We start from the raw sequence: 27,383 nt of genomic DNA on the forward strand, positions 1-27,383 counted from the left end.
CGTTGCTGACTTAGCCTGTACCTGGATTACTCTCGTGTTGTCACGATTGTGGTCGTGACCCTCTCAGACTCACCTTATTTCCAGCAGTCAGCTTCTGAGCTGGCTTCTGTCTGTTCTTCCTGAGTTAGTTCTGTCTCTGTCTCTGTGTGCTGGCTGCTTCCAGCATGGCTCTGATTACTCCACTATACTGCACCTGTGTGTGTTAAGCCTCTCTGTGCTTCAGTATGCTTTCTGCCTTTGTCTTGGTTTGTGTTCCTCTTGCCCTCTGGTGGCCAGAACCGGTGGCTGCCATAGACTTTCCAGACTTTCTTTCTGGTCCAGTCCAGATATTCCAGCCCTCCAGACTTGGTTTGAAGTTTGGCAGCTAGCCTCACCCGTAGCTGCCTCATGATTCCTGCAGCTGAGTTTCAGCTGCTGATGGGTTTACTACCACCTGGAACCTTCTGAGTTTGCCTTTGCATCGCCTAAGGTCCCTGGTATGCTGGTCTCCTCTGTGCACTTCTGCCTAGTCCAGTTTATTGTCTGAAAGTCTTGCCTGTTTCTAGTCTAGTCTTTGTGTAGTTTATCTTGTACTGTATTGCTTGTTTCCCAGTCTTGTTTCTTGTTTGCATTTCTTTGTCTAAGTTCTTGGTGGTCTGTGTTTCTTGTTTAGTGGCTGCCTGGCAGCTTTCAGTTCTGTCTCTTACCTGTCTTTGTTTCCTTTCTTAGTGGCTGCTTTGCAGCTTTTTGTCCTTGCTCTCAAGCCTGTCCATTTCCTGCCTAGTGTTGTATTGTCTGTCTGTGAGTCCTAGCCCAGTAGTCTGTCATGCTTTCCATGTATTTTCCTTTGCCCTCTGACCCTCAGTCCCTTTTCAGCCTAGTTGCTATCCAGTTCCTGCCCTGTCCGGTAAGTCCTGCCGGCCGCCTGCACTCAGGGGCTCAACTCCTGAGGAATGGCGGTCAAGTGCAGGTGAAGTCTAGCTGTTCCTGTCGGAGTTCTGCCTTGTCTCTGGTGTGGGGTGGTTTTGCCTGCCACTGCTGCTCCACGGCAGTGGCCCAAGGGCTCACAAACCTAGTTTCTGCCTTGAAAGCCTGACACGTATCTGCTGCCTGCCTACTGACTCTGCTTGTACCTGGATTACTCTTGTGTCTGCTGCCTGCCTCCTGACCTTGCCTGTACCTGGATTACTCTCTTGGTCTGCTGCCTGCCTCCTGACTCTGCCTGTACCTGGATCACTCTCTTGCATGCTGCCTGTCTTGCCATCACGTTCATCACCCCGCTTCCTGCTCCATCTTGTAAGCCCTGCAGGCCGCCCGCAACTAGAGGCTCAACCTCTGGGGAACGGCGGTCAGCACAGGTGAAACCAGGGGTTGTCCGGCTGCCAAGCAGAACCTGGACCAAGTACTGGGCTTGGCAGCACTCTACTTAGTACAAGAACTCACAAGTCTGACACATAGATCTTAGGTCTGATTTCTCCAAAAGTTTATTATTAGAAACGCATGGAAGTTCACTTTGTTTCTGCTTCCGGAGTGACTAATATTGCGCATGCTACTTGCAAGCGTCTTCAGGAAAAATGTATTTTGGAGAAATCAGACCTATGATCTGGGTAAGCTGACAAGCTTCAAACAGAGAAATACGACTTGCAGAGCAGACATGATTTCAGACCCCCTTTTACACAAGGACTCCACACCAGAGCTCAGACTGTAAGGACTCCTGAGGCAGGCCTGTGGCCAAAACACAGATATGTGTCGAGTCTGTAATAAATTTTGACTTGTTCGACCCAGTTGTCCTAGTCTCTGGAGTCATTGGTCCACTTCTCACTTTTTCTTTGTGTATTTACTTCTGTGGGATTTGTTGTTCATCCACCTAGGTGGATCTCCTATCCCTATTTTTGCCCAAAATGGGAACCATCTGCGTTGAAACTGTAGGCCAGTAGCTGAGGAAATGTCTCTAACTCCCTGCCACTCCTTTCTCATTAGCGAATTTAAAATTAGACTTCATCCTTGGCAACTTAGAGACTACATTTATGAATCCCATACCATCAAGAAATACTTGTTTTTCATTTGAAAGAGTTGGCAGCATCCTTTGCCTCTAACATAATCGGTGCATGAAACTGGTTCCTCCACTGCCAATAATTTGGAGGGTCTGGAGAAGTCCAACACTGCAGAATACACTTCCTTGCAAGAAGACACATTTTTCTGAAAAATAGTCTCTCCTTTTGGTTTCCCATGAAAGGCTCCAGGATGTCCAATAACAATTGCACAATGGAATCTACAATCGTACATCTGAGGAAGCTATATAGGACTAGATTCTATATATAGCACCTGAAAAATTGTCGGCAAAAATATTGCCGCCTAGGTGTATTCTGTAAACCATGCTTCCATATCATCATGCTGATCAATCCATAGACTGGTGGGTTGTGTCCATCTACCAGCAGGTGGAGATAGAGAGCAATCCTTTTGCCTCCCTATATGTGGTCATGTGCTGCCGGAAACTCCTCAGTATGTTCTCTATCTCAGCAGGTGGTGGTCACACACAGCAGCAGCTCTGGCTAGGTCTCCAAGCCTAATCCTTAGGTTTTGTTGAGTACCTTGGGTTGAGGGCGCTTCTTGAGCAAGTGCAAACCTGGTGGTGCCAGGTCCCTCCTTTTCTCCCCCCTCCCGCTGGCTCCGTTAAAAAAAAAATAAAAAATTTTGGACGTCCTTTAAGGGCGTTTATTTCAACGTTTATATCAGCGTTTATTGCAGCTACTCACTGGGACACCAGTTCGTTACAGCTCGGAGCGAGAAGCAGGTAATTTTTACCTTTTGTAGCGGGCAGGGGGTTCCCCGTTCGGTCTCCACGTGGCTTATGGCGTCGGAGGGCGCGAAGAATCGCTCCCCGGACCGCGTGTGCGCGTCTAGTGGGGAGGCAGGAGTTTCTATTCGCACGGTGCCTTCTTTCCTGCCCAAGATTGTTTCTCGTTTCCATGTGAATCAGCAGCTCTGTCTACCCTCCTTTCATAGGGAGGACTACCCAGAGGAGTACTCTGCTCTCAAATATCTAGATGTGAGACGAGTCATCATCAGATACTTGGAAGTGACCAATGATTTCCAGAAGTCAGATCATCTGTTTGTGCTGTTCGCAGGTCCTTGTAAGGGTCTGCAGGCATCCAAGCCTACAGTGGCACAATGGGTCAAGGAAACCATTGCAGCGACTTATGTGGCCGCGGGGAAGGTGCCGCCTATCCAGCTGAAGGCTCACTCCACTAGAGCACAGGCGGCCTCGATGGCAGAGGCCGGGTCCGTCTCCTTGGAAGAGATTTGTAAGGCGGCAACTTGGGCATCGGCGCATACCTTCTTCAGTCATTACCGCTTGACTGTAGTTGCTTGGGCGGAGGCCCGGTTTGGAGCTTCAGTGATGCGGTCAGGGATTTCTATGTCCCACCATGGGTGAGTACTGCTTCGGTTCATCTCACCAGTCTATGGATTGATCAGCATGATGATATGGAAGGTAAAATTATGTATCATACCTGATAATTTTCTTTCCATTAATCATAGCTGATCAATCCATAGCCCCTCCCAGATATCTGTACTGTTTATATTCTGGTTGCATTTCAGGTTCAAGTTTAGTCTTCAGTTCCTGTTCAGGAGGTCTTCGTGTTCAAGTTTTTTCGATTGAATTCTTCTGGAATTGAGACGATTTTGTGTTACAGTGAGCTGCTGCATTCCTCTCCCCTCCGTTTTACGGGGCTGGATTGAGACCTAAATTCTTTCCCGGCGCTCCCTCCCACTTCGTGCGGCAGTAGGGCAGCCTTATATCCCTCCCGCTTCGGCGGTGTTAGGGTCAGCCAGCTCCTCCGGCAGTTGCGGTCGCAGGATAAGCCAGATCCCCCCGCATCGGCGGGTGTGGTGTCCCTCCCCCGCTCCGCGGGGATGAGCTGGACGGATTCCCCTCCCCCACTTGTGTGGGGATGAGCTGGGTTGACTCCCCTCCCCAGTTTCGGCGGTGGTGAGCTGGGCAGAGTGTCCCTTTGTGGGTGTAATTCTCTAAGTGCTGAGTCCTGCGGATGGAGCTTTGATATCGACATACTGAGGAGTTTCCGGCAGCACATGACCACATATAGGGAGGCAAAAGGTTTGCTCTCTATCTCCACCTGCTGGTAGATGGACACAACCCACCAGTCTATGGATTGATCAGCTATGATTAATGGAAAGAAAATTATCAGGTATGATACATAATTTTACCTTAAATATTTAGGCATGGTTTGTTGAATACACTTATGCCTGCGCCTAACTCTAGCCGCGTCCATTTATGCCAGGTAAAACTTGGTATAAATACCAGCGCCTAAGTTAGGCAAGGAGCAGGTGTATTCTATTAAAGTATACACAGATTTTCGGAACGCCCACTGCCCGCCCATTCCACGCCCATGGCCACACCTCTTTTTTGGCAGCGCACATTAGAATTTTCACACACCACTTTATAGAACTTGCCTAGCAAGTTGTGTGCATAAATTCTGATGCCAGTTTGTGTCAATAATTGCTTAAGTGGCAATTATCGGTGATGATTGGCTTGTTAAGTAATTAAATTGTGCGCGCAAATCAAGAATACGACCAGATTTGCATGTGCAATTTCGGTAACGCTATATAGATTCCGGGAGATAATGAACCAACAATGTCCTGAAGCGTTTTATCACTAGACAGCTATTTTTTAACTGAAAGGGCTTCTGTGTTATTGAGGCATTAACCATTTATCATGCAGTAATGTAGATGCGCTAACTGGTTAGTACAGGAACACCCACTCTCTGCCCCTTATATTCACCTAAAAAAATTTCCCCCCAAATATTTACTGTGCAGTTTGCACTTGCAAAAACTAATGCATGACATATGGAGGCATATTTTCAAAGCAATTAGACTTATAAAGTTACATAGCAACCTATGGAATTTTGTAAGTCTAAGTGCTTTGAAAATGAGCTCCTTTAGCTCGTCCCATGGTAGGCCATTTTTGCTGCATTAGGCAAAGGGTAAATCTGGGTTAAATGGTAATGGGTTTATATACTGCCTTTCTGTAATACATTACACAATATGGTTTGAAATAATTAGTGAATCAAAACAATCTGTCCCCAGAGGAAGCATGAGTGTGATATGGCAGGTCACCATAGGGACATGAGAAGACAATATATGATTTTTCCAGACAACTAATAAATGTTTCCCTGATTTTTCCATATATCCCAATATGACAGCATCAATATGTTAAAGGCTCAATTTTAAATGCAATTATAAACAAGTTATAAAAACAGTGGCAGCTTTTTTTTTTTTGACCTGTGAATGATAAAGGAGTCGCCATATAACTGGCCAAGATTTGTAGCCTAAGATGTTAGGCTTGTGACTAGTGAGGTCTTTTCCTCCAGTTTAACTGCAAAGATTGTTTTGATTAACTTATTTTTTTGTAACCATATTGTGAGATGTGCTTGAGCTGTTTTTTTGGTTTGAAATATTTTTCTTCTCATTGGGTGGTTTTCTGTAGTACAGCCAAATAGGTTTATGTACATGCAGGTACTTTCTCTGTCTCTAGAGGACTCACAATCTGTATTGTGCCTGGAGCAAAGGAGAGTTAAGTGACTTGCCCCAAGTCACAAGGAGCTGCAGTGGGAATTGAACCGAGTTCCCCAGGATCTTAGCTCACTGCAATAAGTATTGTTCTTCTCCACTTCGCATTAGCACCTAACGCAACTTAGTAAAAGGATCCCTTACTGCCTAGGTGCAGGTTATTCTTGTTGTATACCTCCTTTGGTGAATTTCGTAAAAGGTGGTACATAAATCCTAATAAAACTATATATAGTTGAATAATATTTTCAATTCATGAAATTGTTTCCCAGGATGTCACATTAATAAAATGTGCTTCTAAATTGTAATGGTTCAACTTTACTCTGCATCAGTATTTATAAGGTGTGATATATGGAAGAGTGTATGAATTTCATTGAAGATTGTAATAGCTGTTTTCCCTGTTGCAGGTTGTGTGTAGGCTTTGACATAGATGAAGATGCATTGGAAATATTTAAGGCAAACATCGAAGAGTTTGAGCTGACAAATGTTGACATGATTCAGTGCAATGTTCGCTCTTTACCATCAGACAATATGTTAAGAAAGTTTGATACAGTGATAATGAACCCTCCTTTTGGGACTAAACATAATAAAGGTCAGTGCTGTTTCTTTGCAATTAATCTTTCACTCTGTCTCCATTTAAAAAAAAATATTAAGCCAATAAACATCTCTTCCTCCCTCAGGAAATGTTACTAGCATCAGCTGCTCTCATCCAGCAGCGATAAGCCAAGCTATTGCATAATATAATGGACAAAAGAATTATGTTAGAAGTATATCTGCTACAGAAGGTGCAACCTGCTTTCCTGTGCATTTGGATGTTGGTTGCATTTTTATATGTGGGGAAGGGAGAACATTGACGTAAATGGAATGCTCTTTCTTCATGACCTGTGGGGTAAGCCTCAACAGTACCAAGATATTTGTATGAGTTTAGGAAGCCAGGGCCTCACGGATCCCTTAAGGCACATTGCTGGTGCTCCGGTAAATCTAGTGTCTGTATCGTGGTGCTGTAGAGCAGACCTGTACAACGAGAAGCAGCATATAGTTTGATGATGAAGATTTCAGGGAGTCTGTACTTCGAGTGGTCCTGTCAGTAGACACTCGCAGTTGCACTTCATTTTATGCATAACTGACAGATGTGAATTTTGAGGGTTACTGCAGATAGCATCTAGTAACACATGAAAAAATCTATGATAAAGCTTGAACATTTGAACATTTTTTTTACTTGAGAAACTGGACCTTTTAGACTTTATCAACTACAGTACAGTAATGGCAATGTTAAACTTGGGAATCAGAAAAGGTGTGTTTTTTATTTTTCTTTGTTTTTAACAAAATATATTACACTTGGAGGACACGGCTGTAAAATCTGCAGTAAAATAATTTAAAATATGTTCTTTCACAGGTCTGGATATGATTTTTCTCAAGACTGCTTTACAAATAGCAAGAACAGCAGTGTATTCATTGCACAAAACCTCAACGCGGGAAGTAAGTAAAATAAATTAAATATTTCAGTTGTGCAGTAAAGGCTCAGCTAGCTATTTTTTCCCTTGACCACCTCCAGCGCCTGCCTTATTAAGGATTACCAGTGGACTGGGACAGAGACAAAAGGTGCCTTTAGTGAACCCTGTGCTGCTTCTCTTATTTTTAGCTCACCTTGCATAAACTATTATTTATTTGGATTTATTAACCACCTTTCTGAAGAGATTCATCCAAGGTGGCGCACAGCTCAAGATCAAACTTATAATTTTGTTAACAGCATAACAATAGTAAAATGTACAAGCATAAACATAAATATATTGAAAGAGGAAAACTTGAAAACAGCAAATTGAAACCTAATAAGACTACCATGAAACAGGATAAAAAATATACACATTTAACAGCACTAAAATTCAAATAACAGAGACATAATATGATGCAAGCATAATAGTGATGGAATATCTAATAAGCACACAATTAGAACATTCAAATAACATTTCTGTGATACTAATGCTTTTCTACAGTACAGCTTACCATATAGCTGAGGGGCCAAATGCAGATATATAGACGGGGACAAGATGCATGGTATAGAGTCAGTTGGGATAAATAAATGGATGGTTAAACTAAAGACAAGTTCTTTTGTACAGTTAATCAAGATGTAAAAAAACTGGTCTAAGTTACAGTGGGTGTAGCAAGCTAGTCCAGGGTGTATAGTCAGTCACCCTATGTATTAAAGGCTTGGGAGAAGAGCTTCCTTAAGTAGAGGTAGTCTCGAGTTACATGTAGCCTCTCTGGGAGTAATCTAGATAAGGGATTGTACACAGTTGCACACTGTTCACCAAAGTTTGTTTTCTTGTCAGCATATTCAAAAGAAAGCAGAAGAATGGAAAATAAAGATGGAAGTAATAGCAGGTAAGTTTCATCTCCCAACCAAAAATAAATAAGTTCGTAATGCCAGTGAACCTTAATATGGCTGGTTTTATACAAAGCTGAGGTTTTTATTTGAAATCATATAATTGTACCATACCTAGCAAAGCTCAAATGAGTTCTAAGCTTGGTTTGGAACAAAAATCCAGAGTAAGACTTATTTGAGTAAAGTAGCGATGACAGGGACACTTCAGGATGCTGTGTTCTACAGGAACAGCTACAGCCATCCAGGAAGTTTAATGGTATGTGGCGCTCTATTTTTCAACTTCTAAATGGTGATTATCTTAAGCATTTATTTTTTTAAAAACTATATTCATAACTCCATTCTTGCAAAAGTCAAGCAGATAGAAACTTAAATAGAAAGATTTATTACCCTTCTATGCCCCTTGAAGCCAGATTTTAGTATAGATCAGTGATGGGCAAATGTTTTGGGTCCACAATGTTCTTTTAGTGGCTGTTTTGTAGCTGGTAAGAGAAGGGTCCCCCTGTTTCATCCAGGCACCTTGGGATGTTCTTGATGTGACACTTTACTGTAGCCTGTAGATGTCTCTTTCAGATGGTAAAGACCAGGGCTTTTTTTGTGCTGGTACAGCTTACTGGCACTCTTTCCTTGCCTGCTCATGCCCTCACCCACCATCTGCTGCCTCTCTCCCGCAGCCACTGCTGCTTTTCCCAATGAGCAACAACAGTGGGCAAAGCAAGGGGTAGCAGGCACGGGGCTGCAGTGCTAGGATACGCACTGCAGTCCCGTGTCTTTTACTCCTTGATTTTCAAACCACTGTTGCTCATTGGAATAAGCAGCAGCAGCCACAGGAGAGATGCTGGATGGGAAGAGAGAGGGGGGGCAAGGGAAGAGAGATGCTGGATGGGGAGAGAGAAGGAGGTAAGGGGAGACATGCTGGATAGAATTGAGGAAGAGAGAGAGGTTAGCTGTAGGTAGGCACACAAAAAAGGGAAATTGAAGATTGGATAGTAAGAATGAACTAAATGTGGACAGAGGCAGAAAATAAAATTGAAGAAAGCTGAAAGGAAAAGGAGGAGAGAAAAAAAATGACAAACGGGAAATCCTGGCAGTAGAGTTAAGAGAAGACAAGGAAAGTAGAAACTGGGACCAACACAATTGAATGAAAGCGCATGGCCAGTCAACAGAGTTAGAAAAAAACGTATTTTTAGTTTAACATAAAGTAGTGTGGTAGCTCTGTTCATATTTTGTTTTATTTATAGTTGTTAATTGGTAATATAGTGAAAGAAATGTCAGGTTTTGACATTTACATCTGCTACCTTTGTAGCAGTACAAGGGGAAAATATTTTTGTTTTTCTGGTGTTATCTTGTATGCCAGATTCTGGTTTTTGAAGGTTTCAGCTGAATTTTTGTCTACATATTTTATTAGTTTATGGTCAGTCTTAGGAGTTCTTTTGGACCTAGGGACTTGTGTACTATTTTCAGTGATGCCTTTTTTTATATGCTCCATGGCTAGTAAAATGGGATGTAGATACTGTATGAAGTGGAGCCATAGATAGTGACCCCCCGCCCATAAGGTTGACCCTGTATGAGTGCCAGTACCTTTTTTCCTACAGAAAAAAAAACACTGGTAAAGACACTCTTTCTGCCACAAGCTTCCTGTGGTTTAGAACAGGGATGTGCATTTGTTTGAATTTACATTTCCTTTGTTGTTTTTAGCCTGAAATGACAGCAACGTTAAACTAAATAGAAGCAGGTAAACTATAAATTAGAGGTGTGCAGCCCATTTCGAGGCAATATTCTGAATAATGCATGCTGTTTTCCCAGTAGTACAACCTCTTGAAAATTTACCCCATTAGCACGGTAAGGGGTCATGAGGACTGTCACTGGATTAAATCTACTGTATATCACTGCTGTGTGCACATAGGCTTTATCTACTAAAGAATGTTTTAAAATTCACTATCTTATGTGCTCACTTAAGGCCCTGTTTACTAAGATGCATTAGCATTTTTAATGTGCATACAATTAGCACGTGTGCTAACCGTGTAGGTGGCTACATAGTTAACGCGCGTTAAAAATGTTAACGCGCCTATAACGTGGCTTAGTAAAATAGAGCCCTTAGTGTGATGTAGGAGCCATACCAGGAAGGGAGGATAATTGTGGTGCTGATCTGAAAGCAGAAATATAAGTGACATAGGTTGGGTAAAATGTGCCCTGTGACCCTCAAACTTGGCACATGAGATGGTTAAGTATGCTCGGTCTTTAAAAGGAGCCAGTATTTAGTACATCAAACATAATTAAAGAAACCAGGTTCAGGCCATGTGTATTTAGAAATGGTGGCACACTCTCTGGGTGATAACTTCTCATACAGCAGTTTTATGATCATTTTCTATAATTCAGTTAGAACAAGTCTGGCACTATGCTTTCATTTGCAGTATCTCCATGATTCTTCTCCCCTCTCGCCCTTTAGGGAAAATAATTTTATCATTGCAGAGATCAACGTGGGCTGGATGTCATAGCCTGGCACCCTTTTGGAGCTGATATCCAGAGGCCCTGCCTTAGACCATAGGTATTACTCTAGCATAGTGACTACAGATTCCCCCTCCTTCCCCCCCAAGGTTGTGAACACTACCACAGGGAAAAGTGACCTTAGCCTAGCAGCTGAAGTAGGAAAAGTTCCTAGTGTTGTGCACAGAGCTTCCCATCTTGCCCAGCAGGCTGGCCCAACTTTCATATTTTTAAATAGTGTATCAAGCACCCATAGTTTGAAATGACAAGTTAGGTTCAACTCTTAAGTCTTGAGAAATTGCTGTAGATGAGCAAACTTGCATCTGTCCAGTCCTGAGTATGACCCATTAGACTTTGTTTAAATCAGTACATAAAATGGGGAGGGTAAAGTAGACATCTTAAAGGGACCAGTGTCTAATTTTATAATATACTTTGTATAGGAAGCTGAATTTTTTTCTTTTTGTTTTTATTCTCTTGTACACTACCAGAACTTAGATATGATTTACCAGCATCATACAAGTTTCATAAGAAGAAGTCGGTAAGATTTGACATAGAAAATATTTCCAGTCTTTGAATGTTAGACAATCTAATTTAACGTCCACTGAAAGTTTCATTAAAATGTGACATAGACTGAAATAGGGGTGCATTAGCTAATGAACATGGTTTGAACGTCTTAAAGAAAAAAAAAAGGTTTTATGTAGTACGTACCATGCGTTTCATTTGTTCAGAGCAGCAGTGTCCTCTGGTACCCCATGTAAAATACAAGCAAGGTGTTCAGACTTGCCACAGTAACCTGCGGCATCTTTTACTCGCACACAGAAGAAAAACCTCTGCTGTATGTCTGCTTTTTCCAAGGAAGTCATAAGTTTTCTGCATTATAGACAGCACCTGCTAACTAAAAGCAAAATCTAAGGAACCAGTTGCCTGGCTGCTACTGAGGACCCCAAACCTGCTGTAAGAAGTGTTTAAATTCTCAGGGGTTTTGTTGTTGTTTTCTTTTTTAACAATCGGCTATTTTGACAGAGATGAAAATCTTATGTGAAGAATGAGGATGATCTTCAGCAGTTGCTCAGGGCTTTATTTTTTTTTACTTTTTAGAAAAGGTGGCCTTTGCCATTTTCATCAGTTGCTGGCTCTGGTCTATTTGGGTAGCAGCAAGTGGGGATTGCCCCATCTTCTTTTTCATGCAGGCTACAGGAGGATGGGATAAGGCTCTGGGTATTAAGTAATTTTTCTTTTGTCCTAGTGCTGCATGCTGTTCAGTTGCTGCTCTACTCTCTAATCTTCAATTCACCGGTTAGTCCCAGAGCATAACATGCCCACTTCAGTTGCCATGCTTTGTGCTTTTCAGGGGTGGAAGAATGGGCTAAACACTTAAAACCAGGAAAGAAAAAGGATCTTATAGTTAAGATTTTATTGATACCTGAAATCAAAAGCAGTATTCCAGAGCATCCCTCCAGACCGGCACAGATGGGTTATGCACGCTGACCAGCAAGTAGAGACTGAGAACTTTTGAGTTTGGCTATGACCCTGCTGTGTAGTCCCCAGAAGCCAGTTCTCATTCTCCAGCAGGTGGTGGACATGGAAGGTTGTACAGTCCTGGTCAGGTATTGGGGTATTAGGCTGTTAAGTTTAAGTAAAAAAAAAAAAAAAAAAAAATCAGATTTAGGAAGATAGTCTGTTTAGGTTTCCGCTCAGATCTAGTCTTTCTGAGTGCTGGACGGGTTGAGGCCCACGTAGGTCTCTTTCGCTCTGGGGGTCACAAATCCAGGTGGCTGGGTCCCTGCCCCCCTTTCCCTATGGGGACTGGTCGTTTCTGTCTGCCTCAGCTGAGCTTCTTTACCTGGTGATAGAGAGCCAATCTGGAGTGTTAGTGGGGTTTGCTTCACTGAATAAAAGAATAATAAAGAAACAATTGTAGAAAGAGAGTTCTGAGGTTGTGCTACCTGGGTTCTGCCTCTTCCTCTCTGCTCCTTGTTCCCTGCACAGTTGGTTTCTGCTTTGGGCGGTTTCACAGCTCAGCAGGAGTGCTGTGTGCTTCCTGGCTGGATTGACCGCAATGAATTCAGAGAAATTTGAAAGTGTTCTGTTTCTGCTGTGGAGTGGATGCAATGGGGACTTTCAAATTTTGTATCTCTCGCACCATGGGCGACTTGGGTGCTGTGGGAAATTCTGGACTTGGAGCGTGCTTGGGGTTCTGCAGGGATGTTGCCAAAGTGATACTTTTTGGTGTGCGGGAGGCAGCTGTGGCTTAGGTGGGAACTGCCGCCATTCAGGGCCGCTGAGAGGGGGGGGACAAAATTCCCCAGGCCTCCGGGGGGGGGGGGGTCCTGGCGTCGTCGCCGCAGTCCGGCCCGCCCGCCCTCCGTCACTCCCTGGCATTGAATTTAAGCGCCTCACCTTCGAAAGCGCAGCAAGCAGCGGCAGACCACTCCTTCCTTCCGTGTCCCGCCCTCGCCTGACGTTACTTCCGTGAGGGCGGGACACAGAAGGATGAAGCTTCTCTGGACAATCTGGAGGTGGTTGAGGAAGATGCTTGGATGAAGGACTTACCAGTAGGAGAGGACTTGTATTTTCCATAGAGATGAATTGCAGGAACTTGTCAGTCAACTATTTTTGGTTTTACAGTTTGAGGACGATGCCAGGTCTGCTCCTCCCATAGTAGATCCTTTGCTGAAGAGGATTCACAAGTCCTCGTGGTCCTTTCCTATGCAGCAGCACATCTGCGATGTTATGGAAGTACTGTGGGGGTTTGGTTGAGAGAGTTTTTCCAGAGATGGACACAGATAGCAGACAAGTGGGTTCTGGAAGTTGTCTGCTATGGATATGCTCTGGAGTTTGAGCGTCCTTAGCTTGATGCTTTTGTGGAGTCTTCCTGATGGGCAAGGTGGAAGGCAATGGCTGTCCAGGAGACTCTGGAAAGGTTAATCTGGTTACGTGTGGTGCTTCTGGTCCCTCTCGCCAAGATGGGCATGGCGAGAGGGACCATCTATTTTGTGGCTCCAAAGAAAAAGGTTCCTTTTGCCCCATTCCAGATCTCAAGGGTGTGAATTGGGCCCTCAAGGTGCCCTCCTTTTGCATGAAAACTCTGCGCTCATTCATTGTTGCTGTGCAGCCAGGGGAATTTCTTACTTCCCTAGATCTGACAGAAGCTTACCTTCACATTCCAATTTGGTGGGGAAATCGGAGGTTTCTTTGCTTTGTGGTTTTGGGAAGGCATTATCAGTTGTGTGTGCTTCCCTTTGGTCTGGCCATAATCCCCGCATTTTTTCAAAGGTGATGGTGGTTGTGGCTGTGGCTCTGGACAATTGGCTTATGCAGGCGAAGTTCTTCCAGGAGAGCAGAGAGGTCATGACCCAGGTCGGTCCAGATGTTGCAGATCTTGGGCTGAGTGGTCAACCTAGCCAAGAGTCAGCTTAGTCTGTCCCAGAGCTTGAAGTATCTGGGAGTCTGGTTCGATGCCACAGTGGGGCATGTGTTTCTTCCAGATGCCCACATTCGGAAGTTACAGGCACAGATTTATGCATTACTCAGATGCCATTGTCCCCAGGCCAGGGATTTTCTTCAGGTTCTAGGGTCCATGGCCGCATCGCTGGAGGTGGTGCAGGGGGCCAGGGCTCATGTGTGGCCTCTACAGCAAGCCCTTCTTTTGAGGTGGTCACCGCAGACTCTGTTCCTGGAAGTGTAAATTCCCCTGGGGGGGGGCATGGCTTGGCGCAGCCTTGCGTGGTAGTTGCAGCCTTGTCAATTCTCAAGGAGCGGGAGTTTGGATCCGCCTTCTTGGATGGTGATACTACTACTACTACTACTTATCATTTCTATAGCACTACAAGGCAACAATGGATTCCAGCCTTCAGGGCTGGGGTGCTCATTGTCTGGGCCATGTGGTGCAGGGGCACTGGTCACCGGAAGAGGCTCGGTGGTCAGTCAACCACCTGGATGAGGGTGGCTCATCTGGCTCATAAGAACATAAGCACTGTCATATTGGGATAGACTGAAGGTCCGTCAAGCCCAGTATCCTGTTTCCAACAATGGCCAGTCTAGGTCACAAGTACCTGGCAAGATCCCAGAACAGTAAAACAGATTTTATGCTGCTTAGCCTAGAACATTCAGTAGATTTTCCAAAGTCCATCTTAATAATGGCTTATGGACTTTTCTTTTAGAAAATTATCTAAACCTCTTTTAAATCCTGCTAATCTAACTGCTTTTACCACATTCTCTGGCAATGAATTCCAGAGTTTAATTACTCATTGAGTGAAGAAATATTTTCTCTGATTCATTTTAAATTTACTACTTAGTAGCTGCTGTTATGATTGGGGTCAGAACCCCTCTCAAACTTACCTCTTTCCTGGGGGTCAGCTTCTTAGCTGGCTTCTGTTTCTTTTGTCTGGCCTTTCTGAGCTGGCTCTGTCTCTCTGTGCTGGCAGCTTCCAGCAGCATGGGGTTAATTGTTTTACTTTACTACAGCTGTGTGGGTGGACTGAGTTAGCTCTACCTCTCTTTGGGTGTACTGGCTTCAAGTGCTTCACGGTGTTGCATTGGTGTGGGTTGGGCCTCTCTGGGTCAGTGTGCTGTTGCCTGGGGCTAGGGAGTGTGACATCATCAGGGAGGGCCTTGATAAGGAAGTGGTGTTGTTTCCTTCAGAGCCTTGGCAACGGTGGTGTTTGCTTTAGGTAGGGTGGTGCAGTGTGCACTTCTGACTTTGTGTCTAGTTTCCCTGCTTGCTTTTGCTAAGGGCCAGGTTAGTGTTAGTGCAGTGTGCACTGGTGACTATGTGTTTAGCTTTCCTGCTTTTCCCTTATGGTTCCCCTGCTTTTCCCTCTTGGTTTTGGAAGCATTGCTGTGTGTAGGGCTTTGGAAGCTCTGTTGTTGATAGAAGTACTTCAGGGTTTGGTGTTGTTAGGAACACTGCAGAGTTTGCTGTTAGAAGTACTTCTGGTATTTGTGTTATTGGGAGCATTGCAGTCTTTGCTGTTGGTGTTTGGTGCTTTAGAAGCACTTTTGGCTTATGTGTTAGCTTCCCTGCTTTTTCCTTGTGCTCCCCTGTCTTCCCTTTAAATGCTAGGAGCTCTTCTGGTTGCTTGCCAGAGTAGTGCTTAGGAAGCTCCTTGTTAGTTTTGTATTTAGCTTGTTAGTGTAGAGCTCTGCTTGTAGCTTGGTGCTTAGTAGCACCTGTGTTAGCTTTGTGTTTAGTTCCCTGCTCTGTTAGTTTAGGGCTTAGGAAGTCCCTTTCTTGAGCAGGGCTTAGGAGCTCCTGTTTAGTATAGGGCTTAGGAAGTCCTTTTGTCAGTTTACTGTTAGGAACACTCCTGCTGGTTTAGGGCTTGGGAGCACGTAGATCAGTTTAGGTTTAGGAGTACTTCTGTTTCAAGTCCTGGTCCCTGTGTCATCCGGTGTCCAGTAAGTCCTGCCGGCTACTCGAACCCAGGAGCTCAACTCCTGGGGGGCTTAGTAGCTAAGTGCAGGTGAAGCTGTGTGGACCAGTCCGGTGTGCTCCAGTCCTGTGTCCTCCAGTCCGGGGGATTCCAGTCCATGTGTTCCGGCTCGCTGGGCGATGCCTGCAGTCCCTGCCGGTGCCGGTGTGCTTGCCCAGCGTTGGTTGGTGGGTTTTGCCTGCTGCTGTCGCTCCTCGTCAGCAGCCCAAGGGCTCACGTTTGCTCCAGAGCCCGGCCCCGCGGACTCTGAACCTGAGAACCTGACAGCTTCTTTGCCTGCTCCCTAGTCCTAGTAGTTTTGGAAAGAGTAAACAAGCGATTCCACTCCACTCAGTATTTTATAAACTTCTATCATATCTCCTCTCGGCCATCTCTTCTCCAAACTGATGAGCCCTAGCCACTTTAGCCTTTCCTCATAGGGAAGTCGTTTCGTCGCCCTTCTCTGTAACTTTTCTAATTCCACTATATCTTTTTTTAGATACGGTGACCAGAACTGCGGTCACACCATGGAGCAATATATTCTCAGTTTTGTTTACCATTCCTTTCCTAATAATTCCTAACATTCTATTTGCTTTCTTAGCTGCCGCTGCACATTGAGCAGAGGGTTTCAATGTATCATCAATGATGACACCTAGAGCCCTTTCCTGGTCGTTCATTTCTAATGTGGAACCTTGCATCATGTAACTATGGTTTGGGTTCCTCTTTTCCACATGCATCACTTTGCACTTGCTCACATTAAACGTCACCTGCCATTTGGATGCCCAGTCTTGTAAGGTCCTTTTGCAATTTTTCACAATCCTCTTACGTTTTAACAACTTTGAATAACTTTGTGTCATCAGCAAATGTAATTACCTCACTAGTCATTCACATTTCTAGATCATTTATAAATATGTTAAAAAGCAGCGGTCCCAGCACAGACCCCTGGGGAACCCCACTATCTACCCTTCTCCATTGAGAATACTGACCGTTTAACCTTACTCTCTGTTTACTATCTTTTTTTTTTTTAATTATTTATTTATGAAATTTCCCAATTTCTTACAAGTATAACACTTGTTACAGAAAAACAGCATAATATATATGTTAAAGAAATAAACAAGGAGAAAAAATTGTACATGCTTTCTTAGACCTCAACTGGAGGGGGGAGTTACGATTTAGTGGAGTTATTTAAAGGTAAATTAACAGAAAAAAATAAACATAATGCGGTTTAAGTGTGCAGTTTGTCAATTCTCATTTATCCGATTCTACATTAAGTTGTTTCATATCCAGAAAGGATTTCAGCTGTTCTGAGTCATAAAATACATACTTTATCCCACTAAACCTGACTAGGCATTTGCAAGGATATGCTAACAGAAACGAGCCACCTAACTTAAGAACATCTACGTTCCTGAGTTACTTTAGTAACGTCCGGGAATATCCATATTTTTGTTCTGTAAAAAGGAACCTTCGAAAATTTAAAGTATAGTTTTAATATTGCATTGAGATCCTGTTCAACCACCAGGGAGACCAAAAGGGTGGCTCTTTCCGGAACTATTTCAATAGATTGTTCCAAAATTTCAGACAGATTGTTAAAGTCTTACCATCCACACCAACACCTTTCTTTCTTTCTTTCTTTCTTTCTTTCTTTCTTTTCCACCTGGACTTATTGGAAGATAGTAAATTTTATTTATTGGAGGAATAAGTTCTTGAGGCATTTTCAGATTTTCTTGCAAATATTTTCTAAACAAGTCAATAGGTGTCTTGCCAGGGATTTTAGGAAAATTCAATACATGAAGGTTTAACCTTCTATTAAAGTTCTCAATCTGTTCAATTTTTTTATGCATTGCTAGATTATCTTTTATCACCGTTGCTTTACTGTTCAACATTTTTATTGATGATAAACATATATTATCACAACAATAGTCATGAGTACACACAGTGTTACCCCAAGACTTCCAATCTTACAAACCATAACAACATCCATCATCAAACTTTTAAAACATTTTCTCCCCTTCTCCCTCCCACCCATCCCATGTGTCTCCCCACCGAACCTTGTGTTCTTATAGACTCGGTGGAATCCCTCCCTTTCCCCTTCCTCAAAATTATGGCTAATACTTGTCAAATCCCCCCTCCCCTTCCCTTCACCCGTCCCAACCCCATCCCTTTACTTTACACAGAGTCTGACACCTTTCTCTGTTCATCCAACTTATATCCAAGAGAAACAAGTTTAAACGGCAGAGTCTAAGGCCGTTATGTTCTCTAAACCAGTGTGTGTGTATCCAAATGTGCCCCCCCATCATTGAAAGTATGGGAAGGCCTGCTTGTCACATGTGTCTTTCCAAACCCCTCTTTATGAATCTGGTGGCCTATTTTAATAGGTTAAGTACCTATCACTGTCTGCATTAAATGGGGTTTCACATTAATCTCATAGTCTGCCCTCTCCACCCCTAAGACCACATGTTCAATGCAATGCAGTAGCAGTTTTAAAAGTTTAATAAATAACTCCTCCCTCTGGGTGTCAGGGTCTCCCACATTGGTTCCCACTGCGCCCTGAACCTCTGGCCCGGTGTACTATCTATCTCTCGGACTCCACATCGGTCAACTCGCATTTGCTTAAGCATTTGACCCCGCCACACCTGTAGGGGAGGCTCCTCCTTGCCTCTCCAAAACTGCAAAATTGAATTAATGCCATAGTACACTCCAATACGTAAAAACGCTTTGAGCCCCTCAGGAGGTGTTGCTGTGTATCTAAAGTTATTGAATAGTATTTGTGGATCTCTAATAAAAGTGCAGTTCCAAATCCGATCTACCTCTTGCCCCACCCGTTTCCAAAATCTTTCTACTTGTTTGCAGCTCCAGAACATATGTCCCAGTGAGGCCATTTCATAATTACATTTCGGACAATTCCCATTTTCCGCAAATCCAGCCTTAAATGCTCTACTTGGAGATATATGGGTTCTTAGGAGCCACTTATATAACCTCTCTCTCTGCGGTATTGATAACCTTTGTCTGTACAAAGATTGCAGGTACATTTTACAAACTTCGGGGGAAATCGTACATTCTAAATCCCGTGACCACCTTCGTGCCAACCCCATGTAATCTAGCTCAGCCGTTGAATCTTTAAGCTGCTGATGATGAAACTTTAAGGGAACAGCAAGCTGGGCTCCTAGGGTGAAATCCTCTGACAGGACTTCCACCACATCCTCCGTTAAATCTTTCCAATCTAAAGCCAAATAATGTTTTAATTGATAGTATGCAAAGTGATTATTCCCCGATATCTTATACTTTTGTTGAAGCTCAGGATATGAATATATTTTCCCTTCTTCTGTCACAATATGTGCTATTCCCTGTTTTTCCCATTTGCGAAATATTCCACCCCCTTGGCCTGGTAGAAAGGCCGGATTATTACGGATCGACAACCAAGGTGATACCCGGGCCGAGAAGTGGCGTCTCCTACATGTCCACCTCCAGGTCTCCCTGAGAGCTCGCAACAGCGGGTGTATTTTAAATGCATCCAAAGGCAAAGCAACCCCGGTATGCAGCAGTGAACTGAAATGTATCCCGGGGATCCTGGAGATCTCCACAGATGTTACAGAAAAATCCGAAGTTCCCCGGTACCAGTCATTTATGTGTCTCATTGAACAGGCAACCGTCAGGAACTTAATATTCAAAAGACCCATTCCTCCCGCCTCCCGTGGTGTTGTAAGTTGTTCATATGTTAATCTAGGTTTTTTCCCTTGCCACAAGTACCCCTGTATTATTTTAATGAGTGATTTGTCATCCTTAGATTTTAAAAAGAGGGGTAGTTGTTGAAAGATATAGAGCCATTTGGGAGCTATCATCATGTTGAAAAGTGCAATTCGTCCCCAAATTATTAGTGGCAATTCTTGCCACATGGTCAACTTACATTTAGTCATATCCATGAGGGGGTCAACATTATCCCTGTACAACGAAACATAATTATTAGAAATCATCACCCCTAGATATTTCAATTTAGAGCCTACCCATGTGATGGGGAACTCCCCATGCCATTTTGCTTTAACAGTCTCGCCAAGGGGCATTGCTCCCGATTTATCATAGTTCAAGGAGAACCCTGACAAATTGCCATATTCCCGAATCACCTCCAACGCGGTTTTTAATGAGCGCTGGGGGTCCGTAAGCAGCATAAGGATGTCATCCGCGTAGGCTAGGACTTTCACCTCTTGATCTCCCAAGCGCACTCCGCTTATCCCAGTGTCCAAATTTAATATCCTAAGCAGCTGTTCCAGCGTCAAATCAAATAGCAATGGTGAGAGGGGACAACCCTGACGAGTCCCTCTTCCTACAGAAAATCTTGCCGTTGTCCCGCCGTTAACCACTACCTGTGCATTCATATCAGTATAAAGGGCCTGTACTGCTCGCATAATCCCATTGGGTAATTTCATCCACTCCAGTAATTCAAACAGGAAATCCCAACTAACCCTATCGAATGCCTTAGCAGCATCTAAGCTGACTACTAGCCCAGGGATTTTCTGATATCTGCACTGGGCCATGGACAGTAGTGCTCTCCTTACATGCAATACTGACTGTCTCCCTGGTATAAACCCTACCTGTGCTGGCCCAATGATTTTGGGGAAGTGTATTTTAAAACGCTCGGCCAGAATCTTTGCCAATAACTTAATGTCTACATTGATTAATGATATAGGTCTGTATGACTCCGGCTCTTCTGCTGCTTTCCCAGGTTTTAATAATAAGGATATACACGCGGTGTTCTCATGCAGTGGGAACTTCCCATCCAAAATAACCGCTTGATGGTATGCAAATAGAGGGCCTATCAGGGAGTGTTGCATGATTTTATAGAATTCTCCTGAATATCCGTCTACCCCAGGAGCTGAATAGGACTTTAACCCCTTAATCGCGGTTTGCAACTCCTTCGGCTATATCGGGGAGTCTAACATGGCTATCTCTTCCTCTCCAAACTGTGGCATACCGGCCTTTCGCAAGAACTCTCCTATTTCCCGCCTCCCCCCTAATTGGTCCTTCTTATATAAGTGCATGAAATGCTCTTGTAAGGTTCTCTGTATATCATCTAACTTATTAGTGATATTCCCCTTACTATCCCGAATTACTGGGATCGCCCGGTTGCCACCCCTTCTCTTAACCATCCTTGCTAGGAGTCCCCCTGCCCTGTTGCCAAATCTACTGAACTTATATTTTTGAAAGGTCTGATTTCTAAGTAAATTCTCGTGTAACATTGAGTTAATGGAGGCTTGTATGGCTAAGTATCTGTCTTTATTAACTTCTATTGGCTGCGCCAAATATCGGCGTCTTGCCCTCGCCAGTTGCTTGTTTAAACTAACTAAACTACGCGCAGACTTCTTCCGTCTAGCCGCAACGTATGCAATCAAATCTCCCCGCAAAACGGCCTTTCCTGTGCACCAGAATAATTGGGGGTTAGATTGGTGGGCTTTATTGAAATGTGTGTACTCCTCCCATCGGGCCTTTAAGAATTTCTGAAATGATTTATCATTTGCTAAATAACTTGGGAATCTCCAACGTCTGGACGTCACAGAACTACATGGGTTTTCTAGTTCGATCCAGACGGGACTATGGTCAGAAATTAATATCTCCTCTATTTTGGAGTTGATGACCTGAGGAAACAGAGCCTCAGATATAAATATATAGTCTATCCTTCCCCATGTTCCGTGGGCCCTCGATCTGTGCGAGTACTCCCTGGACTCTGGGTGTAAATTCCTCCAAACATCTATCACAGAGAGTGCCCAAATTCCTTCAGCATTTTCCCTACCTTGTGTCCTGCGTGTGCACGTCCTCTTACCCCTGTGCAGTCTAACCCAGGGTCCATCAAGCAGTTCATATCTCCCACTACAATCAGATCTTTACCTTGATATGGTATCATTTGCTTCAGTAAGTTAGGGAAGAATGACCTCTCCGGTGGCGTAGGGGCATATATGTTTAATATATATAATTCCCTCCCTTGTAACCATAGTTTGACCAAGGAGATACCGTCCTGCAGGATCTTGTAGTTCCTTTTTTACTGAATAGGCTAACCGTTTATGGAAACATATCGCTACACCACCCTTTCTCCCTTCCGCTGAGGCATAGAGCACCTGCCCGACCCAACTTTGTTGGAGTTTGTCGTGTTCCAAGTCTGATAGCTTTGTTTCCTGCATACACACAACATCAGCATTCAAATGTTTTAAATGTTTTAAAATCTTTTTTCTCTTGCATGGGGATGTGATACCCCCCACATTCCATGATATTAATTTACAATGTGGTACAGATAATAATATGGCATCTACTCCTGGTTATTTTATATCGTTCGGCCGCTGGGTCCCAGCCCTTCCTCAGCCGCCGCATTAAGTATATTATCACTTCAACTCCTGCATCGGCCTTCATTAAGTGTGAAGTAAGTGAGATCCGGTTTGTGTCTCTCCCGTCTAGTGCTTTCCTTACTAGTAAACGTCCTCTCTTCTCCTCTGATTGCTCTCTGTGGTGTCCCTGTGTACTGTTTCCCTTCTGCTGTCTCTCCGTGTCCTCCCCCCCTCCCCTTGCCCCTCCCGCCGTGACTTTAACCCTTATTGACTTCTATCACCTTCATGAAGCCCCTGACTTGACCATTCCCCCCTTTGTTCTACTCCAATTCCTCCCCCCTTCTTGCGTTTATTCTATTGCGCATGTTAGATTCTGATTTCCGGATCACACTTACATCTCAGGCAGCAATGAATCAATCTAACAGTTTAACCCAAAAAGTCTCAAACAGTGCAACTTTTAACCGGAATAATAACATTAAATCTTAGACATTGCTATTACATTTGCATTTACCAGTCCTTAAACCTCCTCTCAAGGAGGTTCACTGCTATGGCACATGTTCCTCTGGACCACATTTGTTCTCAGGGATCTGGGTCTTTCAATTCTACATCCACGAACTGTTGCGCGTCTTGGACCTTCTGAAAAGAATGCCACTGGTTCCCATGCTGTATCTTCAAAGTGGCTGGATATATTAGCATAAATCTCTTATTCCTCAGCAACCCTCCAGACCGGTCAAGACGCTTGGGTTATGCATGCCTACCAGCAGAGGGAGACTGAGAACACTAACTTCAAACTGAGTACATATAACCTGTGCTAGCCCTCTATCTCCAGTATTTTCTCAGTCTCAGCAGAGGGTAGACATGCAGCCTGTGCAGCTTGTCCGGTCTGGTAGGATTTAGGTCCTTGTTGTGGGATTAGTTAATCTTCAGTTGGTTTCTGGGGATAGATTGATGGAAGAACAGTGTTAATCCCTGTGCCTGGAATAGCTGTGGTGTGCAAGGGGTTGGTAGGTCCGGTGGGGCCTGCCATTGTCCCCTCTGGGGTGTCACACCCGGGTGGCCGGGTCCCTCCCCCCGACTGGCTCTCCCGTTTTGGGCAGCGTTGTGCCTCGGCTGCAGTGTTAATCCTGCAGCCTTGAGTGCCATACAGATAATAGCAGCAGGGCTCAAATAAAGTTTAAAAAAAAAAAAAAAAAAAAAAAAAAAGAGAGCACACCTCGTGTGGAGAGCTGCAGGAGCTGCACTCCGGTGTTTCTGGAGGTGTTCAGCTGGTCTGGGAGAGCTGAGCCACTAATTAAGCGCCGGTGAGTGCTTTTTCTTTTATTTGCTGTTCGCCGGTTGTTGTAATCAGCTGTTTTCTGAGGCGCGAGTATGTCAGGAAAGTTGCTTCGTTGCCGGCTGTGTGCGCGTCGGGGTGTAGACGCGGCTGGCGGTTCCTGCCGGTTCTGTGGAGAGCCCAAGGCCCTATCCCCCGCGCCACCGGTGTTAGCAGCGGAGGTTCCTTCGGCGGGATCGCAGGAGGTTGCGGCGGCTCAGTTTGGCGCTTCAGCGGCGGTTCCGATTTTGGCGGGAACCGCCGCCATCTTGGATTCAGGCCTTTTGAGCGCTGAGACGGTCGTGGGGCCTCAGTCTCTCCCGATTTCGAGTCCCGCTGGGGGGGAGGCCTCGGGCAGCACGGGGTTCCCTCCAGAGTTTGTTTGGAGTTTATTTCAGGCTTGGAAGGCGGGACCATCGGGTGCGGAGTCCCTTAGTCCTAGATTGGGGGGGGCTACCGCTAAAAGACCTCGAGTGGAGTGCTCGGAAGAGGTAGAGGTCTTTTCCCCTCCGGATTCTGAGGGTGATTTTAGCCCCCTGGAAGAGGAGGAGGGGTCGGTGGCAGGGCAGGATGGGGACCTGTCTTTGCCTGGGGAAGACCCCTCTGTGGTTAGGATTTTTCACAGGGATGAATTATCTGACCTCATTGAGCAGGTGTCCGCCACTTTAAGGTTTGATCCTGCGGCGGCTCCCATTGGGGATGGGAAGCAGGTGGATCCTTTGGTTAAGGGGATCAGGCGGGTCTCTCGTTCTTTCCCTATGAATGCGGACTTGAGAGACATGATCACGCAGGAGTGGCATTCGCCGGAGGCTCAGTGTAAGGTGGCTCGGGCTATGACCAAGCTCTATCCTATTCCTCAGGAGGACAGAGAGTCTCTCAGGCCCCCGACGGTGGATGCCGTGGTGACGGCAGTGACTAAGGCTACTGCTATTCCAGTGGATGGGGGGGCCGCGTTGCGGGACCCTCAGGATAGGAAATTGGAGACCTTTCTAAAGCGGAGTTTTGATCTGTCTGCCTTGGCGCTTCAAGCGTCTGTTTGTGGAGGTCTGGTGGCTCGGGCCTGTTTTCGCTGGGCGGAGAGGCTCCTGGATAGCCCGCAGGCTGATAGGGCTTCTCTTGTTCAAGATCTGGCCAAGTTGGAGATGGGGTCGTCGTTCTTGGCGGATGCGCTGTACGATTTGTTGAGGGCATCTGCTAAGAACATGACCTTTGCGGTGGCAGCTAGGCGGGCCCTGTGGTTGCGGGGCTGGGTGGCCGATGCCGCCTCCAAGACTAAACTTTGTTCCCTCCCTTTTAGGGGCTCTCTGCTCTTCGGGGAGGAATTGGATAAGTTGGTGAGGGGTCTGGGTGATGCTAAGGCCCCCCGGCTTCCTGAGCTTCGTCCCAAGGTGTCTAAGGGGGCAGCAGGGCGGGGGCGTTTTCAGGAGGCTAGACGTTATCGGCCCGGTAGGTCTTCTGGGGGGACTAGGGGTCGGTTTTTCCAGAGAACCCAGCCCTTTCGAGGTGGCCGTCGCGGGGGGCGAGGCTTCTCTTCGGGAGCGTCCGGTACGTCCCGTGGGTCTCAATGATGGTTTGGGGACCCAGCCTCTGGTTCGCGTGGGGGCTCGCTTGCGCTTGTTTTACCAGAGGTGGGTCCAGATTACGTCAGACCAGTGGGTCCTACAGATAGTGCGAGACGGGTACGCCCTAGAATTCGACAGTCCCCTCTCCGATTTCTTTCTCGTGTCTCCCTGTCATTCAAGATACAAGGCAAGAGCAGTACGGACCACTCTGTCGCGTCTAATCGATTTAGGGGCGGTGGTACCTGTCCCAAGGTTAGAAAGGGGTACGGGCTGTTACTCCATTTACTTCGTGGTGCCCAAGAAGGAAGAGGGTGCCTTCCGGCCCATTTTAGACCTCAAGAAGGTCAATGCTGCTCTAAAGGTTCCCTCCTTTCGGATGGAGACATTGCGCTCAGTTATTGTAGCGGTGCAAGAAGGAGAGTTTCTGACGTCTCTAGACCTGACAGAGGCTTACTTACACATTCCCATTCTAGAGGCGCACCAGCGTTTTCTTCGCTTTGTGGTCTTAGGGAGACATTTTCAGTTTTGTGCGCTTCCATTCGGTCTGGCGACTGCGCCTCGCACCTTCTCCAAGGTGATGGTGGTGGTGGCGGCGGCGCTACGCTTGCAGGGCATTTTGGTTCATCCGTATCTGGACGACTGGTTGATTCGGGCCAAATCAAGGTCAGAGAGCGAGGAGGCCACCGGCCGTGTGGTGACCTTCTTACAGTCGCTCGGTTGGGTGGTCAATCTGGCAAAGTGTCACCTGGTGCCTTCCCAGTCCCTAGAGTATCTGGGAGTTCGCTTCGACACGAAGAAGGGCCGGGTGTTTTTGACAGCTCCTCGCATTTCCAAGCTGCAGGGACAGATCCGTCTGCTCCGAGCGCAGAGGGCGCCTTCGGCTCGGGCGTATCTTCAGGTGTTGGGGCTGATGGCAGCAACAATAGAGGTGGTTCCTTGGGCCAGGGCCCATATGAGAGACTTACAGAGAGCCTTGTTGTCTCGTTGGTCCCCGCAGTCTCAGGACCTGGAGGAGAGTTTCCCTCTGTCGGGGGTTGCCCGTCGCAGCCTCCGCTGGTGGCTCCACTCGCCGAATCTAGCGAAGGGCATGTCGCTGGACGCTCCCAATTGGACAGTGCTGACCACGGATGCGAGTCTCTCGGGCTGGGGAGCGCATTGCCTGGGTCAGGTAGCCCAGGGCCGATGGACGTTGGAGGAAGCATCTTGGTCCATCAATCGCCTGGAGACTCGAGCAATTCGGTTGGCTCTTCGGTCCTTTCACAGCCTGTTAGAAGGCAAGGCAGTCAGGGTTCTTTCCGACAATGCCACGGCCGTCGCATATGTAAATCGGCAGGGGGGAACGAAGAGCCAAGCGTTAGCTGTGGAGGCAGCGGAGTTAATGTTGTGGGCAGAAGCTCATCTTCAGGGTCTCTCGGCGGGACACGTGGCAGGGGTGGACAACGTGAGCGCGGATTTTCTAAGCAGGCACACGTTAGACCCCGGGGAGTGGTCCCTCCATCCCTCAGTGTTCAATCGTCTGGTGTTGGCATGGGGTCGGCCGGTGCTGGATCTCATGGCATCGGCCGACAATGCTCAGGTCGCTCGCTTCTTCAGTCGTCGAAGAGATCCTCGGGCCGAGGGCATCGACGCGTTAGTGCTCCCGTGGCCGACTCAACAGTTGCTCTATGTATTCCCGCCGTGGCCGCTGGTGGGCCGCGTGGTGCAGCGGATCGGGCGCCATGCAGGTCTAGTGGTTCTGATTGCGCCCAATTGGCCTCGACGTCCGTGGTACGGAGACCTGGTTCGGTTATTAGTGCAGGCTCCGATTCCGTTGGGGCCCAGGGTGAGATTGGTTCAGGGGCCGATCGAGATGGCCGACCCTGCTCCATTCTCGCTTACGGCCTGGCTCTTGAGAGGCTCAGATTAAGGAAGAAAGGTTTTTCGGCCAGGGTAATTGATACCATGTTGCGCTCTCGTAAGAGGTCTACTTCTTTGGCTTATGTGCGGGTGTGGCGCATTTTTGAGAACTGGTGTCAAGAGCGGGATTATGTTCCTCTACGTGTTTCGGTCGCGGAAGTTTTGGAGTTCCTGCAGGACGGTCTTGACAGGGGGCTCTCGCTCTCCTCCCTGAAAGTACAGGTTTCAGCGTTGTCTTGTTTCCGGGGAAAGATTCAGGGGTTTTCCTTGGCGGCTTCGCCGGACGTGGGCCGGTTCTTGAAAGCTGTCAAGTTGCTTCGTCCGCCTCGTCGGCCGACGGTTCCGCCTTGGGATTTGAATTTGGTCTTGGAGGCTCTGGTAGGCCCTCCGTTTGAACCGTTGGCTTCCATCTCGTGTAAAGATCTTACTTTAAAGACAGTGTTTCTGGTGGCCATTACG

The 27,383-nt window shown here is 46.0% G+C and overlaps 1 protein-coding gene across 4 annotated transcripts in view; it reads left to right on the forward strand.

Moving 5' to 3' along the window:
* Positions 1-27,383, forward strand: part of LOC115458836 (methyltransferase-like protein 5) — a 48,644-nt gene that overhangs the window by 16,288 nt on the left and 4,973 nt on the right. For all 4 annotated transcript variants that reach the window (XM_030188661.1, XM_030188663.1, XM_030188662.1 and 1 more), the window contains 4 exons: positions 5,973-6,157; positions 6,962-7,044; positions 7,896-7,947; positions 10,921-10,970. In XM_030188661.1, the coding sequence (XP_030044521.1) occupies positions 5,973-6,157; positions 6,962-7,044; positions 7,896-7,947; positions 10,921-10,970 (370 nt within the window). The remainder of the gene's footprint in view (positions 1-5,972; positions 6,158-6,961; positions 7,045-7,895; positions 7,948-10,920; positions 10,971-27,383) is intronic.

Source organism: Microcaecilia unicolor, unplaced genomic scaffold (genome assembly GCF_901765095.1).
Source record: "Microcaecilia unicolor unplaced genomic scaffold, aMicUni1.1, whole genome shotgun sequence".
NCBI lineage: Eukaryota > Metazoa > Chordata > Amphibia > Gymnophiona > Siphonopidae > Microcaecilia > Microcaecilia unicolor.